Source organism: Panonychus citri, unplaced genomic scaffold (assembly GCF_014898815.1).
Source record: "Panonychus citri isolate SS breed McGregor unplaced genomic scaffold, ASM1489881v1 Contig00115, whole genome shotgun sequence".
Taxonomy (NCBI): Eukaryota; Metazoa; Arthropoda; class Arachnida; order Trombidiformes; family Tetranychidae; genus Panonychus; species Panonychus citri.
This window is the reverse complement of record NW_026515520.1, coordinates 501,734-520,311: the sequence shown is the minus strand read 5'-3', so window position 1 is coordinate 520,311 and position 18,578 is coordinate 501,734. Positions and strand designations below refer to the sequence as shown.

At 35.8% G+C, this 18,578-nt stretch overlaps 2 protein-coding genes across 2 annotated transcripts; both read left to right on the top strand.

Moving 5' to 3' along the window:
- Positions 1-695: 695 nt before the first annotated feature.
- On the top strand, positions 696-7,766 carry LOC128390125 (thyroid receptor-interacting protein 11-like). Its single transcript, XM_053349801.1, has 4 exons — positions 696-1,641; positions 2,687-2,890; positions 5,827-6,051; positions 6,127-7,766. Exons 1-4 carry the CDS (start codon positions 885-887, stop codon positions 7,278-7,280), a joined length of 2,340 nt encoding a protein of 779 aa, XP_053205776.1. The 5' UTR covers positions 696-884; the 3' UTR covers positions 7,281-7,766.
- Positions 7,767-9,241: 1,475 nt separating this feature from the next.
- On the top strand, positions 9,242-18,400 carry LOC128390098 (laminin subunit alpha-2-like). Its single transcript, XM_053349762.1, has 11 exons — positions 9,242-9,469; positions 9,566-10,089; positions 10,178-10,351; positions 10,422-10,629; positions 10,712-11,880; positions 11,929-12,808; positions 12,895-13,248; positions 13,505-17,208; positions 17,291-17,938; positions 18,027-18,166; positions 18,262-18,400. Exons 1-11 carry the CDS (start codon positions 9,370-9,372, stop codon positions 18,377-18,379), a joined length of 8,019 nt encoding a protein of 2,672 aa, XP_053205737.1. The 5' UTR covers positions 9,242-9,369; the 3' UTR covers positions 18,380-18,400.
- Positions 18,401-18,578: the final 178 nt, after the last annotated feature.

The following is an 18,578-nucleotide window of genomic DNA, read 5'->3' as shown; positions in this document are numbered from 1 at the left end:
AACATGCAATTCTGAAGCTGTTGATAGTGATACAATTAACAATCAATTTGAAAAAATAATTCGAACACAAAATAATCAGGTCGATATGTATATGGAAACCTTTCAATACTTTTTGTATCAGATTAAATTTTCTAAGACGATAAACTTTTTTTCGGGCTTCTTTTTGTTACCAATTAATTGTGTAACAAAACGGCTGAACAATTATGATTAAATGGCTGCTTAACATTGACAATCAATTTGATTATCAAACAATTTCATTGTTATCACTTCATCTCCAAATTGACAATCAAATCCAACCAAACAAAAAGTAATGAAACTAACAGCGAACTTTAAAAAATTTCAACTTAATCACTTCAACAAATGATTAATTTAATGTTCAACTAATTAACGTGACAAAAATAATAGAAATTAATTGTTTCCCTAATAATATGGATAAACTTAAATGTATTAAATTTAACCACTAAACTAACCGTTCAGTTTACAAGAGGATATTGCAAGCTTCATGTTAATGCTAATTATCAGAGTTTTCAACAATTAAGGTTTTAGTTTCAATTTTGTGGGACTAGATGAAAGACCAGCTCGAAATTGAACCCGTGGCATCGGGGGCTAAGGGCCACGACTTTAACCTCTCGATTACGATTAACAATTTGTTCGTGGATTTAAAGTTATCCGGTAGATGGAGCTTCAGGTTGTGCGATCAGCTGATGAGTGTCAATTTTAATTGAGATTTTGTCTCATCTCTACTTTCATTTAATTAATTATTCTGTGATTGTTTTTTAATTATTTTGTATTTTATTTTGTTTATTCGTTGAACCACCGGGTACACGAACTCTTGCAATATCTGTAACCTTAAAGATAGAAGATATAATTTAACGGAAGCTTCGATGGCCAATGAAACCGGTGATGTAGACCAAGTGAACATGCAATCAGAAGTAATTCTCAGTGATTCTGGTGGAATAGAAGTTGAAGATTATGGTGGTGCTGGTGAAAAAAGTGGTGATACCAACAAGGGAAGTGGTGATGATGGTGTCGCTGGAGATGATGCCAATTATGATAATGAATTGAAAACAGAAGAAAACCTTGAGACAGAGAAAGATTTATCTTATGAGACAAGTGAAATGGAGACTGATTTAAGCAAGGACGATGGAATAGAAAACGAAACCATGGAATTACCAAGAGAAATTACTCAATTTACTGATGAAAAAAGAAACAATAGTATCCCTGGTATTGAAAATTCAAAGCCTGATAATGATTCTATTCCCAATATCGTAGAAACGGTTACTATTGACAAGTCATCTTATGAAAAATTAATCTCAGAACAGAAAAGGTTAACCGATGAACTGAAAAGATTAAAAGAACGCCTAATTACTGTTGAAGATGATTATACAAGTGAAATATTGGAACTTGAAGATCGAGAATCAAAAGCCAGGAACGAATTGAATCAAGCTCTTGAAACTATCGGACAATTGAAAAATTGTATCAGAGAAGTTGATCAACCAACCAATTGGTCTGAACGAATGGAACAGTTAAAATCTGAACGAGATGCAGCTCTAGATGATGTCTCCAAATTAGATGACAAGGTCCATCGGTTAACAGCATCGGTTACAAATTTACAGCTCGTAATTGAACAGATACAAAAAGGTAAATAAGTCGAACCTTAATGATACCAAATGTGTGGACATCATCAAGAAAACGATTGAAATGGTTACAGGATGAAAAAAATGAACAACATTCTAATTACACATGAAAAAAAACAACGGAAAAGTTAGAATGTCAATGGCATTAATTGATCGGCTCTTCTATCTAAAGTGTCAACTAATCAAATAAGCGACAGTTTTTTTTCTTTCATTTCTTCACATGTAAAATGTTCAATTAGTAAATTGGACGTATTTATATCAGCTCGAAAAGCCGATTCTTCATCTTGTAGAACCGAAATTGGTAAAATTTTATCAAATTCATTTACAAGGTGAATTGATTGGTCACTTTTCAAGTAACTAATATTTCACTGTTCTTACTCTCTAACCTCAAGAACATTTTAATTTTACAAACTGACCATTAGTTATGCCACATCAACAAGCTACTAATCTCTCTCACCAGAATTGAGACTCTAAGTTTACCCATTTTCTTATTGCTACTCATCCTAACCTTTAGCCTTTCTGAAGGTTTATTATACCTTTCAAAGGTGAGCAAAAATATCACTTGCACTAAACGAAATGTGACCTGAGATCAGTTTGATCATTTTCTCAAAATTTGGTTTGATACCAAACAAAAAAGAGAAAGAAACTTGAAAAATGGTTTAATGCTTATGGTTGGAACCATGGATGCATATTAACCCCTAAGTGAATTGGAAAACACTGTAATTTAATCTAGACTGTGTTACGTTTTTAATTAGCCACGAACATGCAGAGAGACGAGTATCAGCTCCATCGATGGAAAAACATTCACGCAAATTTACCAGATAAATTGAGAAAAGAATATAAAACAACAGAGAGAAAAGAAAAAAAAAGGAAAACGTATTTTTTTCATGTTCTTTTTTCTTTTAATTGCCTTGTCATTAATTTTAGTTTTGTTCCATTTTCGCTGTTGATGTTCACACAACTACTTCTACATGTACATCAATCTATTAGCCAACATCTACTAACTTTGTTCTATTTCCTCTCTCTCTCTCTCTCTCTCTCTTTTACAGAGAATGAAAAAAAAGTCTCTTCTTTAACCAGGCAACATCTCGCAGCCCTAGAGTCAGAGCGAATGATACAAAATGATTTACGACAGGAAGTTGAGATGTATGAAAAAAAGTCTATGGAATCAGCTCAAGCTCTTGAAGCTGCAACAAGATTGACAGAAAATATCGACAAAAAGGAGGAAATTATTCAAAACTTGAAACAAGAACGTAAGTTTAACTTTTCTCTCTCAATACAATTTATTCTCTCTGATTCAAGATGAAAGATTAAAAGATTATCATGAAAAAGGTATTAAGGTGATAACGTAAAAATCAATGATACTGTTAAGAAACCGCTGCTCTCTCTCATTAATTAACTAATGGGTAGCAAGATAATTGTAATGATGGTGATTATTGTGATAATAATAATGATGATGATGGTGATGTATTTTTGCCGGTTTATTATAATCAAATTGAAAAATGTTGTTTGCATGGACCCACAATTCAAATTGATACTTTCACCTTTCTCTCTCTCTCCCTCTCCCTCTCTCTCTTGTCAACAAGAAACATATGCCTATGGTAATAATAATACATTTACTATTAATGGTGATACTGATAAGATGAAAGAGGATAAATGATGAGGATGGAGAGAGAAAAATAAAATAATTCACTTAATACTGTTACCTTGCTTGTTTATCGAGCGACTAATATCATTAGTGATATTTTCTTATCATCTCTCTCTCTCTCTCCAAAATGTTCTATTCTCTTTTCGTCTGTCTTCATCTCTATTTTTTGTTGATCCAAACTGATAAGCTGTTTCTCTCTCTGTGTAATATTAATATAGTTCACAACCTGAGAGAAACAAGAAAAGTTTTCTAGGTGAAACCTGTAAGATGAAGATGATGATGAAGATGAAAATGGATTAAAATTCTCAATCAAACTAATCATAATCATTTGTGTTGTGCTTCAAGATTGTAAAGTCACTATTTTTTTTGTCGCATCACAAAAAAACGACCATGATAATTAATATCAACTTACCTTGTAAACAAGAAAAGTAGTAATATAACCCACTCAAGGTATATCAAGGTAGCAATAAATGAGGTAAAATGGAAAACATTTCAAAGATATTAACATGGGAGAAATGATTAGATAAAAGAGCAAGAAGGTGAAACAATAATAATAAGCAAATAGCATGTTTATTATTACGATTCACAGTAATCATCTTATCACCATCATATCTTGATTAATCATCATCATAAACACAGGTAACTTCAATCTCGAAGCATTTGCAAAGTCAATTTATTCAGTTACTAATTCATTTTCTACACAAATTCTGGTCATTTATAGTAACTCAATGATCATGAATTTACTTGATTGATTATTGAAATTATATTTCTCATAATATACATCAGAAAAGATGAAATGTTGACTCTCTCTTTCTCTATCCTCTTAAAGTGAAAATGTTACTTGATAATCTCTGGTAACATTGATCATGTTGCTTAGTATGTTACCTGTAATTGTAGAAACTGTGGTTTGAAAAGATTAAAGGTGAAAAAAATGATAGGAAGATAAGAGGGATAAAGAAAATGGCGATGATGATGATGATGATGATGAGATGGCTGATATACTGTAGTTGTTGAGGAGAAGAGAAAAAAAAACAACAATCATCGTAGGTAAAATTTTGATGATTTAGATGATGAATGAACATTATGATTGTTATTTTGAAAATTCCAAGTGAAACTTTTGTTTTCAACCAACATTAATTGTTGATGTTCACAAATAGTCTGTGAGTATTGTGTGAGTGTTGTGTGTGTGTGTGTGTCTATGCATACACGTTGTATCATATCTCTGCGGAAGAGTGAGTGAATATTAAGAAGGGAAAGATGATGATGATGATGAGGCAGAAAAAAAGCAAGACTGTAGCATGTGAGTACCGCCTCGGATCCCACCTTGGTTAATGAAATGTCTACCGTTTTACTGAGTTGCATCGATTGGTTTGAAATATCATAAGAAAAAATAATCCACTGACTGGAAACTTTTCCCCATCTCCTCCTCCTCCGCCTCCTTGCTCACTATGAAACACCCTCACTGTGGTTATACGGTTTTTTTTCTGCAGACTAATAGAGGGAGAGAAGAAGAAGATGATGATGAAGAAGAAGAAGATGAAGATGATAAGAGAGGTGGTGAGAGAGAGAGAGTGAGTGAGTTAGTATAAATACTGAGTAAGTGGCTTTTTCATCTTTGATATTTTCCATGTTATATAAACCAAAAGACTAGTCTTCGTTTTCCTCGTTCATTATTATTATCATTTCTTTTTTTACTCTTTTCCATCTCTCTCTCTCTCTCTCTCTCTTCATCTTTATCATAATCATATCTTTCTCACTCACTCAAATCTCTCATCATAATAATCATCATTGTCTTAATTACTTCCAAACTTGAAGTTAATTATTTTCCTCAACGATTAATGAAATGATCAAAGTGTGATTTGGTCTATGAGTATTACATCAGGTATTGGTTCATCAATTTTTAATCCAGTACTTAATGTGAAACTCATCGACCGTCACACATTCAATCGTCCAAACGAAATAGTAAATTATTATTAACAAAATGATCATCATCTTCACCATCAGAAAAGCTCAATCAACATCATCATCATCGCCCACACCTTAATTATCACCATTACAATAAACTTGAGGGAATATTAGTAATAATATTTACAGTATTGTTTTTAGTGCGAATGTGCGAATCTTGAATCAACATGTAAGTAATAATATCGATGAAAAAAAAACAAATAAACCAACAAAAAGAAAACTTTTTCTCTCTCTCTCTCTCTCTCTCTCTCTCTCTCTCTCTCTCTCTCTCTCTCTCTCTTCCCTCTCCCATTTCTCCACCCGCTTTCTATTATAACCACTAAATTATCATCAACATGAACAACAATCAAACTTAATCACATACTCAACAATAACTGACAACATGAACAACAACAAAAAATTACATACAAACTACGTAAATAATAAACGCACTCATAAAAATACATTACAACAACACCACCACCAACAACAACAACAACAACTACATGTCATATAATCATGTGCATATAACACAATGAATATTAATGTATTGTAATGATGATAATGATAATTGACAAACACACAATGGTGACATAGTTTGCGACAAAGAGAAACAAATATCTAACCTTGAGGTGGACAAAGCTAATTTGAAAGCCAGTTTTGAAGGAAAGGTTGACAAGCAGGTCATTAAAAACCTGATCCTAGGCTATTTTGGTACACCCAATGATAAAAAGCATGAAGTTGAACGTTTATTGGCCCGAGTGTTAGATTTTAATGAACAGGAAATGATCCGTGCAGGTCTATCCTTTGGACGTCCAACGAGTAAGTTTGGCCTTGATGTTTTCACTTCTTCCGGTTCATCCTCACTAATTAACCCAACATCTCATTCATCTACAGCGGTAACATCAGCGGGATCCATTCTATTAGCGCCTTTACAAACTTCTACTACAACTACTACTTCATCAACTGGTTATCATCATCATTCATCATCTTCTTCAATAGATGTTTCATCAACTTCCTCATACACCAATGAACCCACCACAGGTACCTCTGGATCTTTATCTAAAATGTTTGTTGAATTTTTGGAAGCTGAATCTCGGCCCAAAGGTAAACCAATCAATGTCCACCCAACATCATCTCTCACCCGTGAACTTGCTCGTGATTTAACCAAAGCTGCTCTTACACCTCACAATAAACCTCATCTACTCCTGGAACCAACGATAACCATGGGAACATCCAAGGTATCCCCTGTTCCAAATGTATCAACATCCTCTTCATTATTTTCATCAAATACTCTTGGGCTGCAACAATCACAATCACAACCACAACAATCAATTGGAAATCATATCTCACAATCAAACATTAGACCATCAGCAAATCCGTTGATTGTTTCAACATCCTCACAATTAGCAGCAAATAAAATATCATTACCATTTTCTGGTAATCTAAATAGTAATCCTATTAGGCCGATAACAATTAACTCCAGTAACAATATAATTACAGAAATTGATTCATCAATCACATCAATTGGATCAATGTCAACACCACATCAACAACAACAACAACAACAACAACATCAAAAGTCATCATCTTTATCATCAATATCATCTTCCTCTTCATCATCTTCATTAATACTATCAAATCCAATGCCAAGCTTCACAAACACAATTAAACCAATTACCTTTGATGCCAATAACCACACCCATCAACCACCGTTACAACAATTATCTTCGTCATCTCTAACGACAATTAACCCAACGATAACATCTACAACTAAATTAACACCACAATCAAGTATCGCACAACAACACCAACACCAACAATCTTCACTCTCATCTCATTCTCTCTTGTCTGAAGCTAATACTTCAAATTTAAGACCATCTCATTCATCCTCATCTTTGATAACATCTTATTTACCATCATCTTCCCTGACACCATCAACATCCAATACAATCTCATCACTTGCTCCAACATCTTCACTACTTCTCCCAGCACCAAGTTCAGATTACAATTCAATTCTATCAAATTCACACCTCAAGGTGAAAAAATGATAATAAAACAAAAAATAATAATTCGTTAGTCAGTCAACACAATGGTAATAGAAAGACAAAGAGAATGGAAGAAAAAAAATAGACAAGCAACATAAAAAAGAAAACAATAAAAAAACTCTAATCATCTTCATCTAACATCAATTTATGAGAAAACCATGAAGAGGGAACAGGAAGAAGGAGATGGAATGATGAATAAGTAGCAAGTGATAAAGAAGATGATAAAAACTCAGGGAGAGAGAGAGAGAGAGAAACAAAAGAAAATGAAATAGTGAGAAAGTTAATAGAGAACATGAAATGTTAATCAATTGATTGTGATTAGAAAGCAATAAATGTATTTTATTAATCACCTAATATTTTTATTTCTCATTCATTGGTGAACAAATTAAATCGTTAATTGTCCAAAATTGTGATTTAATGAATTGTTCTGGTAAAGGATTAGTAATGATGGAGAGAAAATCATTAAAAGATCATTTTTAATTCTTTAAATTGTTCAAATTTTAATCATATATCAGATTAGAAAATTAATTACTATCAGTAGATATAAACAATTTAATGGCCACTAATTAAAGGTCCGTTGCAACAATTAAAGTTAAATAAGACTACTCATGGACCGATTAACATTGATTAACCAGAGAAATCGTAAATTATTATCATCGTGATTTAATCATATTAATTGATAATTACTTTTGTTCAATTAGTTTTAATATTTACTATTGATACAATTTGAATTCAGTTAATCATGATGATCAATTGAGTGAAACGTATTAGCTTAAGTTACGATGGTTAAGATTAGAAATTAAAATTAATTTAATCGTAACGATGAAGAAAAAAAAATATAACAATTGACAGAGAAGTTAAATTGGGGAATGTAAATATTACCTTGTAATTACCAACGATTAACAATTAACTAATTGTTTGCTTATCGAAATGTATTTATATTATTATGGTAAATTGTGGTTACAATTTTGTGTATTATGTATCCAGGAAATAAGCTTATTTTTTCATCTTCCTAGTAAACAAATTAAATTGTAATTAAATCTAATATAAATTAACTTGGCTGTTTATTATTAACCATTTCTATTCATATGGTTAGAAATTTTTTCCTCATTCTGATATTTAATATCATCAATGTTAACAATTAACTGAGATATGGTTCAAATGTCTAAGGTAAATATCGTAGACAGTTTAATTAACTTATCCTGTCGATTTACCTGGCAGTTAATTGGCCGATTTTAATTTAGATTTACTTCTTGATGGTAACGATAACAGTTCAACGAGATTTAATTGCTTAGACTTTGTAAAGGATATGAATTTATACAATTACATGATGAATTTAATTCTAGTCCATGTGAATTAAATTATAACTTTAATCTTTTGTAATATGATCAAAATTTCACAAGTCGATGGACTTTCGATTTATTTCAATTAAATTTATTTTAATTCTAATTGTTTGATGGGTTTATTTTCTAAATGCTCAATGAATTTTCTATTATTATGGTGAGATGTTCATGAACTTTTGATTGTTTTGGTGTTCATTTAATCTCACTAATTGTTTCGTGAACTTATTTGATGATTCGGTGGATTTTGTAACCGAAAGAAAAGTTGATTGTGATACTTATTGTACTCGAATGAACTTTATTAACCTTGATCAGCATTCGACTTGAATGACAAAGGTACAGTACTCATGAGTTCGATAAACAGATGCTAACGAAAAAAATGAAATTGTGAAATTTAAATGGATTAAGATGATAACCGAATTTATCTTGACCACCCACTCGATAAAGTTGTAACCATAAATGGAATTAGAGTCAATCTTTTATCATCTTTCTTTCTCTTTCTCTTTCTCGTTTATCTTTTCTGACTTTTCCCGTTTTCTAAATACAAATTTACCTGGAAAACAGGTAAACAGGACTGGATCAACAACCCACGATCTAAACATCTCAATGTATCTGAATAATCAACGTTATTCTGGACCAATAATAATAAGAAGAAGAATAAGAAAAGAGAAAAAGAGAAAAGTTTTCTTGATATAATACATGTATTAATCGTCTATTTTAATCCACCACATGGATAATAAAAAGTGATAATTATGGTTAATCCATTGTTCATATGTGTGATTGTGATAAGTTTCCAATTGAATTCAGGACAAATTGTTTCTTCTTCTCGATCAGATCTTCCAATTGATTCAAGTAAGTAACAGTTGACCAGTTGACCAGTTTAAATGCTTATTTTCTCAATTGATCCGTTAATTATTAATTAACTGATCGATAACAATTGACTATTAGGTGACATTGAAGCTTTTTATCCCGAGACTTTTGATCTCGCTAAAGGATCAATAATAACTGTCAACTCGACCTGTGGTCAAGTTGGTCCAGAGCCTTATTGTTATCCCTCATTGACTCGAGACAATGAATGTGGTGTTTGTGATGCGACCAGTTTAAATCCCGATAGACGACATCCGATATCAAATGTTATCGATGGTACAAGTTCGTGGTGGCAAAGTCCAACTCTACAGAAAAGCGATAAATATGAATGGGTAACAATCACTGTTGATTTAAAGCAAGTCTTTCAAATTCATTTGGTCAAAATTAAGGCTGGACGATCACCTTTACCTGGAAATTGGATAATCGAAAGGTCAATTGATGGAGTTGAATATAAACCTTGGCAGTTTTTCGCAATAAGTAACACTGATTGTTGGCGTTTCTTTAGCACTAAACCAATTGCATCTCATCCTCCTCATTACCGATCAGATGATGAAGTTATTTGTACTTCATATTATTCAACATTGAGACAACTTCAATATGGAGAAGTAAATTGGTCAATTTCTTTATCTTTCTTTCTCATAATCTCTATTAATCTCTCAATCTCTCAATCTCTAATCTTGTATCTCTAAATAGGTGAATCTTTCATTGAGTGAAGGTCGACCAGGAGCTAATCTCTTTTCAGAGACATTGAAACAGTTTATGAAGGCTCGATTCATACGATTACGATTACAAAAGGTTTCGGTTCCATGGGATGAGAAGAATTTGTTTTCATATTCAGATCGATTCAATTTAACATCGGCTAATCAGGTAAGAGCTTTGTGTCTACAATACTTTAGATTCTAATGATTTTATGATTTGATTTTCTATTGATTCTCAGCTTTATTATACTTTACAAAATATTGAGATTATTGGTCAATGTATTTGTAATGGTCACGCAAGAGCTTGTCCAGTGGATCGAGCAACTTTACTTCGTAAATGTGATTGTCTTCATAATACTTGTGGCGATAATTGTGAAAAGTGTTGTCCATTATTCAATCAACGACCATATCGTCAGGCAACCAAACGAAATATCGCAATTTGTGAAGGTAAGGGAAGAAAAGAGGGAAGAAAAGAAAAGAGAGAAAACAATCAACTAATTTCTAATTGTTTCTTCTCATGTTCCAAAAGCATGTCAATGTCATGGACATTCAAGTGAATGTATTTACGATAAAAATGTCGATTCTCGTAATGGAAGTGTCAATGTTCATGGCCTTAGATCGGGCGGAGGTGTTTGTATAAATTGTCAATCTCATACAACGGGAAACAATTGTGATCAATGTGAAGATGGATATTTCCGTCCAGGTAAAGGATTGAGTTCCTCAAGTAGCTCGATTAATAATGAGACTGCCCCATGTCGACCATGTCAATGTCGAGGTCGAGGAACTACCGAATATTGTATAAAGGACAGTAGCCATGTTCTAACGGGACTGGAAGCGGGTGATTGCATTTGCAAGAAAGGATTCCAAGGTAAATACTGTGACTCTTGTGCTCCAGGTTATCGCAATTATCCAAGGTGTGACTCGTGTCATTGTAACGGAGCGGGAGTCGTAAACCCTGAGGCTTGTGATGGTCCAACGTGTGTATGCAAGGCCAATGTCGAAGGGAATCGATGTGACCGATGTAAAGCAGGTTACTTTGATCTATCGGCGGACAATCCCGATGGATGTGCCCCGTGTTTCTGTTTCGGTGCGACATCTTCGTGTAAATCCTCCGATTGGGGAGTTGAGGTGATCTCATCTCTCGCTCACCTGGAAGCTTGGAAAGTATCAGATTTCTCTGGCAAGAAAGTGGTCACTCCAACACGAAAATCTGAACACTTGGTGATCGCTGATGACGACATGCAGCCAATGTCTTCACCTTACTATTGGATGGCTCCTGATTCTTACCTTGGTGAGAAACTTTACTCTTACGGGGGTGACCTGAGGTTCATGATTGGATACACGGTGTTGAGAGGAGACACTTCCGGTTACTACACTGAAGATGCGGACATTATTCTGGACGGTGGACCGGAAAATGTGATGAGAATTGGTTACAACTGGAAGAGATATGACAAAAATGAGAACGAGGATAAAGTGACTTTGACTTTACCTTTGCGAGAAAACGGTTGGTACATTTTGGACGGTGATGGACGTCGAGTGAGACCAGTGTCTCGAGAAGAGTTCACTTTGGTTCTGTACAATTTACGGAACATGTTGATTCGAGCCAAGTTCCACACGGACCAGATCGAAGGGTCCATGTACAATGTCGAGATGGAACAAGCATCGAAAGACTCAAAGTCTCTGAACAAACAAACTGGAGCGAGTCTTGTGATTGTCCTGAGGGTTACATGGGACTATCGTGTTTAGAGTGCACCAGGTTACCGAAGGGTGAACAATATTCTGGTCGGAGGTCGATGTGAGAAGTGCAATTGTAACAATCACGCGGAATCTTGTGACCCTTTCACCGGTGAATGTTCAGAGTGTCTACACAACACGGAAGGTACAGGTTGTTCCAAGTGTAAGAAAGGTTATTATGGTGATCCGACTCGTGGAACACCGGAAGACTGTAAGCCGTGTGCATGTCCATTGACCTTGAGTTCGAACAACTTTTCACCGACTTGTGTCCTCACGGAAAAAGGAGACGATTACATTTGCGACGCTTGTATCGAGCCTTATGCTGGAGACAAGTGTGAAATCTGTAAGCAGGGTTATTATGGTGATCCAAGTGTTCCTGGGGGCGAGTGTCTCCCCTGCGAGTGTGGTCCAAATGTGGACACTTCAGTGGTTGGAGGTTGTGATTCACGAACTGGACAATGTCGATGTGCGGCCAATACGACTGGATGGAAGTGCGATCAATGTTTACCTCATCATTGGGGTAATCCAAGTTTGGGTGATTGTAAACCTTGTAACTGTGATTTGTCAGGATCGAATGACCCTCAATGTGACCCAAAGACTGGTCAGTGTTCATGTAAGCCCAATTTCACTGGTCGATTGTGTGATCGATGTGCTGTTGGTCATGGGAATCCTGAATTGGGATGTCCAGCATGTAATTGTAATGGAATTGGTTCATCTTCGTCTGATTGTGATCCAATTACTGGTCAGTGTCATTGTAAACCAGGAATATTTGGTCAACACTGTTCCCATTGTCTCGAAGGTTATTATGGATTCTCAGTTCGAGGTTGTCTTCCTTGTGATTGTCATCCAAAAGGATCAGAAGGAAAAAGTTGTGATGAAATAAGTGGTCAATGTAAGTAAATGAAGAAAGAGAAAGAGAAAGAGAGAGAAATAATTTTGATGATTTAATCTTTTTTCTTCTTGTCTTCTTATCTAAAGGTAAATGTAAGCCATTTGTTGAAGGAAGAGCTTGTGATCGATGTCGATCTGGATTCTGGAATCTTGATTCAGGAAAAGGATGTTCACCTTGTGATTGTAATCCAATTGGATCAACATCATCAATTTGTGATCAATTAACTGGACAATGTGAATGTAAACCAGGAATCGGAGGTTCTAAATGTGACTCGTGTAAAAGTGGATTCTATGGATTCTCACCCAGTGGATGTCAAAGTGTGACCAATGTTACGAAGCGAATCACATTTGTAACCCAGAAACGGGTCGATGTGAATGTCCTCCCAACACTGCGGGTCGAGATTGTCGTGATTGTGCTCCGGTACTTATGGACTGGACATTGTCGAAGGTTGCAAAGCTTGTGAATGTGATATCCAAGGATCGGTTAATAACCAGTGTCACAATAAAACGGGAGAATGTGTTTGTTTAGAAGGATTCGAAGGCAAAGACTGTTCTAAATGTCGATTTGGATATTATCGATTTCAAATTGTCGTCGATGTGATTGTCATCCACCGGAAGCTTAGATTCTTCTTGTAAACTTGACCTGAGATCGGTAATTGGACTAAGTGATCCAGAGACTATTTGTCAATGTGATGAGACTGGACAATGTTCGTGCAAAGGAACACAATGGGACGACGATGTGATCGATGTAAAGACGCGACATTTTCTCTTTCGGCGATGAATCCACTTGGATGTTTCAGTTGCTTTTGTTTCGAGAAAACTTCTCGATGTGAACAATCATCATTAACTTGGACAACAATCACCAGCGCACCGAAAGAAGTGACCTTTGGAATAAGTGGACAATCAGCGGAATTAAAAATGGGCTATAATGTGATTCCTGATTCTTCAGATTCGAAACAAGTGATTGGAAGCAATTACATTTCTGATCAACCTTATTATTGGCAATTACCAAAAGAATTTATTGGAGATAAAGTTAATTCTTACAATGGTTTTCTCTCATTTCGAATTCAATCTCGTCAAGATTCTCGATTCCCTGATTCGGTTCTCAATCGTTATCCTTTATTCATCATTCAAGGAAACCAAAGACTCGTTTTACATCATTTCGATAAAGAATCGTCTTTATCTCTATCATCATCATCTTCATCATCTTCTTCATCTTCTTCGACATCTTATTTGGGTGAATTTTACAAGATTCAACTTCACGAATCGTCTTTTATTCTTGCCGAAAATCCAGGACTTGAAGTAACTCGAAAACATTTGATGATTGCTCTTCAAAAAGTCCAGAATATTCTGATTCGAGCTTCATCTGGACCCGATGTACAATCAGCCCGTTTAACCGACGTGACTCTTGATGTTGCTGAGGATCTGAGAGTTCTGAACTCGGTGCCAGTTAATTTCACCGCCATTGGAGTTGAACAATGTTTCTGTCCACCCCAATATCGAGGTGCATCTTGTCAAGATCCAAATATTGGTTATTATCGGAAAAGGAAACCCAATTATCTTGATTCCCGTGATTACATTGATCTAGTTGGGTGGGCAGAACCTTGTCCATGTAACAATCGATCTCGGAGTTGTGATCCAGAGACTGGACATTGTTACAATTGTACCGATAACACTGCAGGTCCTTTTTGTAATGTTTGTGCTTCCGGATACTTTGGTGATCCAACTCAAGGGATACCTTGTATTCCTTGTCAATGTCCACTTCCTGGTCACTCGTTTGCTGAGACCTGTGAATCTCGGCCTGGAGGCGATTACGTTTGTTCAGATTGTGCGACAGGTTATACTGGTTCTCGTTGTGAAAAGTGCGATGTCGGATATTATGGTGATCCAATGGCTCGGGAGTTTTGTCTTCCATGTTCATGTTCACCTTATGGATCATTTGGATCAAGTTGTGACCCTCGAACTGGTCAATGTGCTTGCAAAGAGGGTTTTCGAGGTCGCGATTGTTCAATTTGTTTACCTCGTCATGTGCAAACTGAATCGGGTTGTCTTGATTGCGATGGTCCATGTACTGGATTATTGCTCGACGATTTAGACTCAATTAACGCGACATTGGCCGAATTACCAACCACCGATTGGGGAAATTTGCCTTATACTAAATTCTTGCATTTATTGTCCAAGTACAAGCATTTTCTCAACACTTTGCAACGACAATCGATCCTAATCGACGAAGGTAAAGGAATCCTTTATAATGTTACTTCCAATTTCGACCTGGAAACATTGGTCGATATGCTGTACATTCGAACAGTGAGTTTGGAAGCGAAATTACCGATGATTGTGGAAGAGACCAAATTGATTGGTGACGATGCTGAAAATCTTCTCGATTATATAAATGATCTACTTTACGATTTGAGACGAATTATTGATGCTCTTCGAAAATTTGGAATGGACGATGGAAAAGGAGGATTCTCTTTGGAACGACATCTTTTCCGTGCTGAACAAATTATCGCCGAATTGAATTTGAAAAACTATCGACCTCGACTCGATGAAGCCTCAAGAGAGAATCGATTATCTAAGACTTTACTTGAGAAGATAATTGGTCTTCTTAGATCACCGAATGTTGATCGAGATTTCCGAAAGAGATTAGATCGATTGCAGCAAAGATTATCAGAGATTTTCAACATTGTTCAAACTCGAGTACAAAGACCAGTCCAGTTAACATTGAATCGAATCAACGAAGGACAAAGAATTCGTGATCGAGTGATTGAAGTTCTAAGGATCAGTTCTGGTCATGCATCTCAAGCCAATTCCAGTTTGATTGAAGCTGCTCGACTAATTAATGCCGCTCGTGGAATGTTGATCGATGTGACTGTACGACATGGACTAGTTCCTGGTTTAGAACGGGATCTAAGAAATGCCACATTGGCTTTGGAACACTTGAGGTCAACTTTGTCGAGATTGAACCCCGAATATACTGTCAAATATGTGGAACCATGTCAACGACATTCATTGGAATTGATGAAACAATTGGAATATTTGAAAGGTCTTTTCGCCGACACAGAAAACTTTTCCAAATACGCTCTCGAAGCGGCTGGAGTCTATGAGCGAATTGTTGTTGCATTAGCTCGAGCCGAAGAATCAGCTAAACGAGCATACGAAGCAGCTGAACGCGCTTATCATGAGGCTTATCCAGGGATCGACGATTCGTTGACTAAACAAGCACAGAAAGCGAGAGATCGAAGCATCGAATTACTTGAAGCAGCTCGAGATCTTCACGACAACCGAATTCCTAGATTACAAAGTGACCTTTCATCGAAACAATTGATACTTGGTAATCTAGCTAAAGATTTGTTATCATATCGACGAGCATTAGAACTAATTAATCGGGCACTTGATGAATTACCTCAAGATTTGCGAGAAAGAATCAAACAAATTGATCATACGTTGAGTTTCCTTCTCGAAGGACTTGGACATGTTCATTTAAGAATAGATGGAATAGAAAAGAAGATAATTGATGATCTTACTCCTCGAATCGAACGACTTAATGAAGGAACAGCTTCTGGAATCGAGAATTTCACTCGGATTGTTGATAAATCTCGAGCTGATATTCGAGAATCAAGTCGATTTATGGTGAACTCGGAAAATCTTAAAAGACGATTGGATGGATTAAGAACTCGATTCGAACTTGATCTTACCGATTTGAAACATCGAATCCTTTTGTCTCGTCAAAAAGCATCTTCGATAAGAGTCTCACTAGGAGCAGAAAGAGATGAGATTTGTGTGAAATCTTATCGATCACCAACTCAACCATCGGCCACGAACACAATTAGTCTTAACTACGCAATCAAAGAAGATGTTCCTAATTCGTTGATTTTGTTCATATCATCGAATACAAACTCTGATTTCATGGCATTGGAAATGATCAATAGACGAATTCGGTTTACATGGAATACAGGAAGTGGATCTAAATCATTGGAACATCCGACAATCATTGAATCCAATGACGGGAACTTGTTACGATCTCGACACTGGTACAAGATTGAAATGAACCGAGTCAACAATTTAGTGACTTTAAGTGTCCAACCATCAACAGAAGCACATAAAGGAGACACTCATGAAGTAACGGGATCATCTGACCCTAAATCATGTAAAATGGACTTGGATGGGAACGCGAACCTGTTTATCGGCGGTCTACCGGATAACTTTGAAGCTCCGACCATAATGAAGACCCGACGATTCACCGGCTGTTTGTACGAAGTTTATCTAGATGATCAACGAATTGGCCTTTGGAACTTTAAAACCTCACAAGGATGTCGAGGTTGCATGGAAGGTGTGACCGAACTCATTGATCCAGGAACATTCCAGTTCAAAGGTGAAGGTTCTTATGCTACAATGGATCAGGTAAGTGATCAGTTGATTGAGATACAAATCAATTTCTACTATTAATAAGTAATAATAATAATAATTTTGATTCTCACTTTAGATCCAAAGATATGACAGAGAAAAGTATATCGTCGCTCTGCAATTCAGATCATTTGATGAAGACGCGATCATCTTTTTCTCGGGCAACCCAGACACTGGAGATTTCGTGTCCATTTCCCTTCAAGACGGGCGAGTATTGTACCAATTTAATCTTGGATCTGGATCACGATTACAATTAAGATCTCGGGAGAGATACAATAATGGACAGTGGGTTCGATTAGCTGCTGAAAGAGATCGATGGTTGGGAGTTTTATCGGTAGAAGATGAAGTTCTAGAAGGAAGTGCTCCTCAAGGTCAAAGTCAATTGGATCTCAATCATGTCCCAATTTACTTTGGTGGAGTGACCCCTAATTTCACTCAAGATCTTTGGACACTCAATACATTCAAACACTTCCTGGGATGTATGAAAGATGTTCAGATCGATACAACTCCTTTGAATTTACTGAGCATTGAGAATTACGGTGTAATTCCGGGTTGTAGAGATCGAACCTCTCGAATTGTCAAGTTCACAGGTCAAGGTTACTTGGAATTGAATAGTCGACCTCTTGGAGAAGAGAGCGACTTTAGTTTCACCTTTAAAACAAACCAATCGGAAACTCTACTGATTATGTCCACTTTCCAAGGGAAAACTAAAAAGGCTCGAGATTATGTAAGTATTAATACAATTGCTTTACTGTTACAATAAAATCTCATTAATTTGATTGCAATTGAAATAACAATTGTCTTCCATAAATTAGCACTACTATTCAGTGGCAGTGATCGGAGGTCTTCTTGAGGCTCGTTTCAATGGAGGTTCGGGTGAAACTTTACTTATATCAGAGGTCCGAGTGAACGATGGTGCTTTCCATACAGTCACCATATCGAAAAGGAATCGAAAGTAATTAAAATTTAACAATTGATTAACAATTAATTAGATGATTTGGTAGAAAAGAAAGAAAATAATTTAACATTTGATTGTCTCTTTTTCTTAAGAATCTCTTTGAATATGGATGATCATGAAGTGGCTGTATCTCGATTGGCCAAGGAACCAATTCCATTGAAGGTCCAGCTAATGGTGGACTTTATCTCGGTGGACTTTCGGAAGGAATGACACTTCGAGGAATGGCTGGAACAAAGGAACGATTAATTGGTGTGATTCGTGATTTTGTCTTTAATGGAGCGATTGTTAAAATGAACGAACCAACAAATTTCAAAGGAATTGGTATTGGACGAGGTCAATAACCAATCAATATAATCAAATTAGTTAATTTTCATATATAAATAATACAAATGTTTACCTTTTTTTACAT